This window comes from Patella vulgata, chromosome 1 (genome assembly GCF_932274485.2).
Source record: "Patella vulgata chromosome 1, xgPatVulg1.2, whole genome shotgun sequence".
Lineage (NCBI taxonomy): Eukaryota > Metazoa > Mollusca > Gastropoda > Patellidae > Patella > Patella vulgata.
This window is the reverse complement of record NC_065879.2, coordinates 93912222-93922864: the sequence shown is the minus strand read 5'-3', so window position 1 is coordinate 93922864 and position 10643 is coordinate 93912222. Positions and strand designations below refer to the sequence as shown.

Sequence of the window (10643 nt, the reverse complement as noted above, 5' to 3'; positions counted from 1 at the left end):
AAATGTTTTAGCAGTGAAAGGAAATTGGAGAAAACCTATGAGGTTGGACAGGGGACCCTGCTGCTTGTCACATACAAGTTGGGAATCTCGAAACCACATCACTTGACCAATGATAGATCAGATCTGATGTTCTAAAGTGCATGCATGCTTGAAATTTATTCGAGATTAGTAAACGTCCTCCTATGGCAGGGCCACTGTTCAGCCAATACGGGTATAAAAGATGCTGAAGGGATGAAATTAGACATTCATTTGCATGTCAACAATTATCACCTCCTGTAGACACGTTTTTAGTAGATAGATAGATAGATAGATGTTTATTGCATCAAAACGTCCATGAAGGACAGCATGCATACATATACACTTAGACATAGTCATATACATTCAATAATACATATTACATAGACAACTCAATACATTCATACAAACAGTATACTACATGTACAACTGTACATGTATATCAAATAGTAAGTGCAGGAGGACCGCACTACATGCAAAACAAAAATCTACAAGATAAACCTGCGGACAAGACAGAAAATAGACATTGCACCAAATAAACAAATATCACAAATCAAGTGAATGGAAGGGGTTTCAGTTACATGTAGTTGCCACCATATTTGATTTAGCTCTCTTATCAAAAGCCAAAAACACATAAAGCCACTGCCTTGGCAATCAATTTTGGTGGTGTAAAGAGATTAATAAAATTGTAGGAAATCTTAGGATTTGCCGAGAAGGCTGGGTATAAATGGGCTTGGCGTATTTCTTCATACTTGCTACAGTATAGCAAAAAATGTTGCTCGTTTTCGATCGAATTTAAATCGCAAAATTTGCATAGACGCTGATCAACAGGAATTTTTTTGTATCGACCCCTCTCTATTTCTAAGTGATGCGTACTGAGTCTAAGTGTGGTCATAGCTTTCTTATGATCTCTATTTTTAACCGAATATAAACAGTCTGGAGAGTTGGTAACAGTAGGTTTTGAGATGAAATATGTACGTAATTTGCTATTATTGGAGTTAGAAGGAGTTAAATTTTGATTCGAGGGATTTCTTTATATTTTCTTTATTTAGCAAATGAACATGATTTATTTGGAGTTTCGAAGTTAAATTATTGATTGCGGCTGACCAAGATAATTTTTCATTTTTAGAGGATATAGTTTTATCTTCAGTATAGGCTGCTGAAAGAAGAGGAAATATTTGTATGATTAAAACAAATCAGATAAAATCAGTACACATGGATTCCACGTTAATGAGTTTTTCGTGTTGAAGGGTCCTCGTCTGAAATCTATATACACCCATCTTTTCTGTACCGGAAATAGAGATAGAATAACGGTCAAAGCAATGACGTAGCGTCATTGGATCAAAAGGTATGTGACTAAAAAAATGAAAATTTTGCAAATTTAATAAAACTGGCATCATTGGAAAGGGCCTTGAATATGCATTACTATGGTCTTTAAATTTTGGTTCTACTCCAAATAGAAAAAAAGTTACATCATTTTGAAAAATAGAAAATCGGGTCAATATTGACCCTTTGTTTTAATTAGAATACAAAGACTTGAGCGTGATCACTTTTCGGGTGAAAATAATAAGTACGCACTTTAAAACATCACAGTTCCCCCAAAAGTCAACAGATATCAATGACTTTTGCATCGTTGGAGAGCTATTTGAAACCACAATACAATTACATTAATTAATTGATTGATTAATTTGATCAATTATTAATTAATTATCAATTAATGAATCAATTCGCCAATTAATGAATCAATTCGCCAATTCGTGGAGATTAATTGACGACTGACCAAATCACAAAAATGCTCATAACTTCCTTAATATTTGGTCTTTTTAATTGAAATTTTCACTAAAAGATAGCTGTTCAAAACCACTAATACATGCACAGTTAATCTCTTAATTACAGATAAATATCACCAGTCATACCATATAATAAGATGAATTCCTACACACAGATGAGTCCGTAGTCTAGTCTTAACCAAATCATAAAAATGCTCATAACTTCCTTAATACTTGGTCTTTTTCATTGAAATTTCTACTAAAAGATAGCTGTTCAAAAACACAAATACATGCACAGTTACAGATAAATATCACCAGTCGTACCATATAATAAGATGAAATTTAGCACTCAGATGAGTCCGTTATCCAGTCTTAACCAGGTCATAAAAATGCTCATAACTTCCTTGGTCTTTTTCATTGAAATTTCCACTAAAAGATAGCTGTTCAAAAACACTGATACATGCACAGTTACAGATAAATATCACCAGTCGTACCATATAATAAGATGAAATTTAGCACTCAGATGAGTCTGTTGTCTAGTCTTAACACAAAATCAAGTCACTTAAGATTAGATCAGAAGCAAGGGAATATTTCGAAATGTCATAACTTCCTTAATACTTGGTCTTTTTCATTGAAATTTCTACTAAAAGATAGCTGTTCAAAAACACTAATACATGCACAGTTACAGATAAATATCACCAGTCGTACCATATAATAAGATGAAATTTAGTACTCAGATGAGTCTGTTGTCTAGTCTTAACACAAAATCAAGTCACTTAAGATTAGATCAGAAGCAAGGGAATATTTCGAAATGTCGTACGACTCTCCATCATCGAAAGTCTCCCCCTCAGCCCAGTAACACACACGATAAACGATGCCATTCTTCCGGAGTTTCTCTATTCTTCCATAATACAGTTCTTTAACGCCCTTGTCTGTGTCAAACCAGTAGTGACAAAGGTCTTTGCCAACGACTTTACCCTCCAATATATCCCCCAAATCATCCAGAATCCCTTTATCAGTGCCAGGAAATGCTTCAGCCAGAGAAATTGGATCTGTATCAGTGGTTTTTAATTTCTTTTCCATTTTTCTTAGTTCTGTCATGTTTTTTTTCTCTTGTTGTAAGGCATTTCTTCTTTTTATTTCCACCATCACATCCTTCTGCTTAGTTTTCTTTCTTTCTCTCTGTTTTCTCGAATACGTCACCGCAAACTGAACAACCTTCTCTCTTTTATCACCACCCATGTTGTCTAGAAAATCAATTACACGGTTTTTCTGCGCCCTGATTTTGGATGAGAGGAAACACAGAGTCGCATTCTGAGCTTTCTGTTTTGCTGCCGAAAACATCCCCATTACCTCCTCTGCATCTATATTGTGCGACCTGGCCGACTCTGTTTGCTTCTCCAATTCGTCTGTGATGTCGAGGTTAAAATACTTCTCATATTGTCTCTCTAGCACTATCACGATTGCCCCTAAACAAACTTTCACCATTTCAGCAAACAAGGTTGTGTCGGATGGTACCTCTTGTTGTAAAGCACACAGTATCGGGTCTTTTTCTAGGATATTATCAAAGAAATCATTCTCACGAGAAAGAATGGTGGTGGGGTTCTTTTCCTGGAGTTTAACACGCTTTAAGACCTCTTCTACAGTCTTAATCCCTCTGATGTGATGTATTTCTGTGTCTGCCGAAGTGTAAAACATCTTCATCCAGGGTCCAGAGAACAACTTCCCAATCAACCCCAGAACCTGCAGCTCCAACTTTGTAACTGAATTTTCAAAATCTAGCATCAAACTCGATCGCAAGCCACCAAGAGAAGTACGGGAATTCAAAAACTTGAGGAAATCAGCATGATAAACGAAGTATTTGCCAGCAAGATGGAAAAGTACATGAAGGCGATTTCCCCTGTATCGGGGGATAAATCCCTTCCCTAGTCCCATTTCCTCAAGAAATATTTTAAAACCCATTGGGTCGCCTTTCCCATCCTTAAAACGAACTTTATTCAATTGCAAAATGACATTTGCGGCAAGACAATCTTGTCCAAACAGCTTTCCCTTCTCGTGGCCCTTTTCTTGTTGAAGTGATTTCAACGCCGCTCTAACTTTTGATGCAACAGTGTCAAGCGGGTGAAGATGGCAGTTCAGTTCGTTTAGTGAAGTGTTCCATGCTGCATTAATAAGACGAATAGCAGCATGATTAGAAGCACACCTGTCGGTCATACTGTTGGCAATATTTGCTGTCAAAGATTTTGAAACTGTTTGATAGTCCTTTTGGTAAAAGTCGGCGTAAACAACTGCCAGTTCATTAATGGAAGAAATTATGTGCTGGGAATAATCCTCAGCCGTCCCACCTGGTAGGTGGTCTACTGCAATGACAAGGCAACTGTCTGAATTTTTTTTAAAAGTCATATGGATGCTGTTGATGTGAATGCCTTGCTGGGTCGTTGCATCGAATCCCAAGGTTGAATCTGGATTGGCCAAGATAGTTTCGGCTGCTTGAAGCTGAGATATCAACCCCATTTCTCGCACCATCATTTCTACCGTATTGCGGTGGGGAACTTTGTCAAGTTGGGCACCAGTCCTCTGTACAAACTTATCTAAAAGTTTAGGCACATTAGCAGTTGGTACTTGATTTGTAATGGCGTCATATACAAAGAGACGTGTTTGTAAAGAGTACATCTTTCCTTGTTTCTCAAAAATGTCTGAGGTGGAGGAATCTTCGCTGTCTTCAATCTGCTCTTCAAGCACAGCTACGTCGTTTTGCAGAAAACTAATCTCTTCATCTTGCGCTTTTACCTTATTCTTAAGTACTGAGATTTCTTTGGCAGATTCATCAACAATAAAACTAGTTTTTTCACTGAGCTCTATCTTTAATCTTTTACACTGTTTTTTCTTCTGTTTCACGACATCTCTCAATTTTTTCAGTTTTGCTCCCAAACCAGAAGAATCTGATTCATCAAGTTCCTTAACACGGTTAAGTTTTCTTTTTAATTTCTGATTAATGACCCTGATAGCATTCTTCTTACTCAACTTTCTTCTGAATTCTTCAATTTGAGCAGAGTGCGCTTCCTGCATCTCTTTTTGACGTTGAATAGCCTTGTACAGACGCCCACGAAGTTTCACACAGTTTGAACAGTTCTTGTGAGACGAGGAACTGGAACTTGAATTCGGAGTTTTAGGTGTGCCTGGTGGTTCTGGTTGTAAACGTTTTCTACATATTACTTCTGTTGAAAATTCTTCCCAACAACAATCCTTGAATTTCTGCATCTCACTCTCATTTGTTAGCCTCTTATATTTCTTTATTGTCCGCTGCACTAAAGAAGTGATTTTCCCCTTTAAAATTGGAATGGCAGAACGCTCTTCTTCACTGAATGTCTCCTTTACTGCACGTTCAGCGTTTGACACGCTCGAGTCATGTAGCAAAAAAATATACAAGACATGTCCATTTTGAAGTTTATTCCCAGCAGGGATAACACAAAATGTCTCATTCAGATAAGACCTTGCTATTCCAGGTTCAGCGTCTGGGTTCAGCTTTCTTTTCTTCTTTGATGGAGGCATTATATTATGATATTCTAGGGTTTATTTATTACTGAAAAATAACAAAAAAAAATATTTAATATAGATATTTTTTTTTTTTTTTTTTTTTAAAGCAACGTTGATTGTTTACATAAGGTATTGCTGACTCAAAATACATTTAAAGTAAGAAAAAAAAGCCCCAACATAAGACCATGTGCGTTTGTTTTGTAAACAAAGTCAGGGGAGGAGCCGTATATTATCATAATTATGAGACATTTAATCCTCGATAACTATGTATTTTTATCACAATCCAGACATACAACATATTAATTGACTATTATTTTGCATTATTTGTGTGCTTTGATGCATATAAGTATAGCCATGTTCATGTGATTTTGAATTGAAATGTGTGACGACACAGTGAAAATCGAAGAAATTCGCCGCCATCTTGGAAATTCTTTGATACGACTAACTTTTTTTCGCAGCTTCGTAGGTATCCTTGGAACATAGTTTCGTCATTGATATTACACACATATATGCACAACTATACATAGAATCAATTCATATGCATTAATAAGTTATTCAAACTCACCTTGATACCGCAATTTGCACCGTTCCACGACTAAAATTCTCACTTCGTAACAAAATAACTCGTATTATGATATTCTAGGGTTTATTTATTACTGAAAAATAACAAAAAAAAATATTTAATATATATATTTTTTTTTTTTTTTTTTTTTAAAGCAACGTTGATTGTTTACATAAGGTATTGCTGACTCAAAATACATTTAAAGTAAGAAAAAAAAGCCCCAACATAAGACCATGTGCGTTTGTTTTGTAAACAAAGTCAGGGGAGGAGCCGTATATTATCATAATTATGAGACATTTAATCCTCGATAACTATGTATTTTTATCACAATCCAGACATACAACATATTAATTGACTATTATTTTGCATTATTTGTGTGCTTTGATGCATATAACTTATAAGTATAGCCATGTTCATGTGATTTTGAATTGAAATGTGTGACGACACAGTGAAAATCGAAGAAATTCGCCGCCATCTTGGAAATTCTTTGATACGACTAACTTTTTTTCGCAGCTTCGTAGGTATCCTTGGAACATAGTTTCGTCATTGATATTACACACATATATGCACAACTATACATAGAATCAATTCATATGCATTAATAAGTTATTCAAACTCACCTTGATACCGCAATTTGCACCGTTCCACGACTAAAATTCTCACTTCGTAACAAAACAACTCGTAATATCGTCAATTTTCAAGCGATTGTAAAAAATCGAAAACGAGGTAATATATTAATATATTCGGCTACGTCAGAGGGTATTTTCCACAAGGATTTCCCACACCCAGCCAATCAAAAAGCGCCCTATATAGCGTGGTCAGAAATGCCGCCCTGGGGAAAACACTTAATTACGTCACAACTAATTAGTGCCAGCACGGCTGGTTCTCAGAGCCGGATAGTCACATACCGACTTTGTCAAAGGCTCTAAACTTGTGTCGATGGAATGCTGTCGTGGGTGTAATCGATGATTGTTTGGTGCTCGTACGATCGGGACAGTTCCAAGAATCGTCATCCAATCTGAATAACTATAAATAAACAATAAACGTTGCTGACAAAATTATGGTGAGTTGGGAGAAATGTTTTTATGACGTCAGCAGAACTTCACCAATTAGACACGAAAATCAATGACTGAGTAGAGACATGCTGATTGTTGTCAAATAAATGAAACCTTCATAATTAATGGTGGTGGTTTCAGGTCAATATTTTAAAGTAGCTTAGTCTCGAACTCAATATAATAATAAAAATAATAATAACTAGACCTGCAAGCAGCACTGAACCGGCTTTCAGGAATCAGACAGGAAGTGTGTCATACAATAGCCCATTTATCGAGCTACCAAACGATACTTTAGATGTTTTGATCCGGTCACACCCGACGGTGAAATCCCGATTGTTCCAAGAGCACCGATTTTTTTACTGTCTTTTTTTTTTTAAATATCGAATATTTATTTGACTACTTCCTGCTTACGGATCATTATCGGGATAGATTTAACAAGTGGTATGGGAACTTAATTTCCTGTACCAGAAGTTTCAGAAAGATCCACTGAATAGTTTTACCTCCCTTATACCACTAGAAGCAGATTTACAGATATAACGATTTTTCGACTTCTTTTCAAAGTTTGTGGCCCTTTTGGACCATTTTTACTATATTGAGGCTTTTAAATTTGGATTCACACCATAGACCACCGTTAGGACTCTAAGTAACAGAAGTTTAAGAAAGGAAATAAGAGAAGTTTTCGAAATAAAAGCGTCTGAATAGGCTCCAAACAGGAAAATAATAGATTTTCAGCTTTCCATTATATATTGCCTAACCCGCGAATTTTTACCATTTAGATCTCATAAGATTGTCCATTGTTCGAACTATCCAATGACACTTTAGTTTTTTTGATTCGGTGAAATCTGGCGTAGTAATCACTTTTTTCGCAAGATCTCCATTTTTTTAATTTTTACGTTTTTTTTTTCTCAAAATATCCGAAATTTTTTCGACTACTTCCGTTTTTTGGATCATTGTCGGGATAGCTTTAACAAGTTGTTTGGTTACCTTACCTTCTGTACAAGAAGTTTCAGAATAATCCATTCAGCTGTTTTCCAAAGAAAGAAAATTAGAAGATCATTTTCAGTAATCTAAGGATTTTTCAACTTTTTTCCAAGATTGAGGTTCTTTTTGGACAACTTATGTTATTTCAATGCTTTTATTGTTGGACTCACGCCATAGCCCACCCATAGGAATCTGCGTTAAAAAAGTTTTAGAAATATCGGAGTTGTCGTTTTCGAGACAAAGACGTCTAAAAAGGGTCCAAAAACGGAAAATACTAGATTTTCGGTGTACCACAATTTATTTTCTAACCATTGAAATCGTACCATTGAGATGCCATATAATAGTCCATTAATGGGGCTATCCAAAGACACTTTACTTCTTTTGGTTCGGTAATATCTGACCGAGAAATCCAGCTTTTTGCAAGAGTGACAATTTTTTAACCTTTTTTTTCATTTTTTGAATACTTTCGGAATGGAGATTATTGTCGGAATAGTTTTAATAACCAGTTTGGGCAATTAAATAGCGGCAGGGCTCTGTAATGATATATTACATTATCTGATCAGATAAAATGACCCTGAGAAATCCTATGTTCAAAGGTGCCAAAAATGCAAAAAATGTCAAAATATCGAAAATTACATTTCAATAACTCAATACGTATTATACATCGTTAGAATCGTAATTAGGTCAGCTATCCGAATCTGTAATCTTTTTGTAAAAATTTGTTTAAATAATAAAGTAATAGAGCATTTTGCAAAATTTCACGATTTTTCGACTTTTTTTATATATTACAGGAAACTAATGATGTTATATCTTTTATATATTACAGGAAACTAATGATGTTATAACTTTTATATATTACAGGATACTAATGATGATATAATTTTTATATATTACAGGAAACTAATGATATAACTTTTATATATTACAAGAAACTAATGACGTTATAGCTTTTATATATTACAGGAAACTAATGATGATATAACTTTTATACATTACAGGAAACTAATGATGTTATAACTTTTATATATTACAGGAAACTAATGATGTTATAACTTTTCACCAGTGTGGTGTATGTGATGAGATTTTCAAGCAATATGATCATTTCGAAAAACATATTAAAATACATGTTAAAGAAGAGAAAACCGATGATGTAGATGAATATTGTCATGTTAAAGAAGAGAAAACTGATGATGTAGATGAATATTGTCATGTTAAAGAAGAGAAAACTGGTGACGTAGATGAATATTATCATGTTAAAGAAGAGAAAACAGATGATATAGATGAATATTGTCATGTTAAAGAAGAGAAAACTGAAGATATTGAAACTGTTTATCAGTGTAATTTGTGTGATGAAGAATTTAATTTAGAAACTGATTTAGAAAAACACTGTGAAATACATGTTAAAGAAGAGGATTCTGCTTTACAACGTGGTAAAAATTGGGAGAAAAGTTTTAGGAAGTGCAATGAAACAGAGATACAGAATCAAACAAACTGTGCAGTTTGTAGTAAATCATTCAGATATATTAGTGTCCTAAAGCAACACATGAGAAGTCATACTGGGAAAAAAACTTTTAAATGTGATGTTTGTAGTAAATCATACAGACATATTAGTATTCTAAAGCAACACATGAGAGTTCACCCTGGAAAAAACCCCTTTAAATGTGATGTTTGTAGTAAATCATTCAGAGATAATAGTGATCTAAAGCAACACATGAGAATTCACACTGTAAAAAAAACATTTAAATGTGATGTTTGTAGTAAACCATTCAGAGATAATAGTACTCTAAACAAGCACACCAGAATTCATACAAGAGAAACACCTTATAAATGTGATGTTTGTAGTAAATCAGTTAGTAGGAAAACTAATCTACAGAGTCACATGAGAACTCATTCCAGAGAGAAGCTGTATAAATGCGATGTTTGTAGTAAATCATATTTTACAGAATCTGAGCTCCAAACACACATGACAGTTCATACTGAAGGAAATAAGCAGAGTAGTGGTCTACAGAGTCACATGACAATCCATAATGGAGAAAAACTTTTTAGATGTGATGTTTGTAGTAAATCATATTTTGCAGAATGTCATCTCCAAACACACATGAGAATTCATACCAGAGACAAGCTTTATTTGTTGTAAATCATTTTCTCAGACACAACAAAGACACATGTTAACTCTTTCTGGTGCGAGAGAGAGAGAGAGAAATGGAGTTTAACCTCCACTCGACACAAACTAGGTCATTTCGGGACTAACATGGTTTACTTTTATTTCAATATTTTGCTTGTGCGGAGGGGTCTTTAACAATGGGAGGAAATTGGGGAACCCAGAGAAAACCGACGAGGTTGGACAGGCGACCCTACTCCTTGTCACGTACAACTAGTGATTTGAAACCACGCCAGTTGACTCAATGACAGGTCTGGGCGCCTGGTTCGTTTGCCTTGATAGAAGCTTTCTTATATCACTTATGTGGAGGCTATGGGACGCCACAACAGGCACTGATCCAAGGGAGGGTGGGCACCAGGAGCAAATGCCCTTCCTAAAACTGCTAATCAGGTTAGATAAATTCAGGCAAATTGATTAGCAATGTCCAGTTTTGATTAGCAGTGTGTGAATATCCATTGACTACAATTTCGGAAAACTGTGAAGTAAAATCTATCTGTTGAATTTTGCAATATTATGCAAAGGTTTATTCAGTCCCACTATTTCAAAATTATTGTTAAAAATAT

At 35.0% G+C, this 10643-nt stretch overlaps 1 protein-coding gene across 1 annotated transcript; it reads right to left on the bottom strand.

Moving 5' to 3' along the window:
- Nucleotides 1-1818: 1818 nt before the first annotated feature.
- On the bottom strand, nucleotides 1819-6783 carry LOC126817033 (uncharacterized). Its single transcript, XM_050543848.2, has 3 exons — nucleotides 6504-6783; nucleotides 5887-5977; nucleotides 1819-5367 (listed from the first exon to the last, which is right to left on the bottom strand). The coding sequence occupies exon 3, from the start codon at nucleotides 5334-5336 to the stop codon at nucleotides 2541-2543; it is 2796 nt and encodes a 931-aa protein (XP_050399805.1). The 5' UTR covers nucleotides 5337-5367; nucleotides 5887-5977; nucleotides 6504-6783; the 3' UTR covers nucleotides 1819-2540.
- Between the last annotated feature and the right edge of the window lie 3860 nt (nucleotides 6784-10643).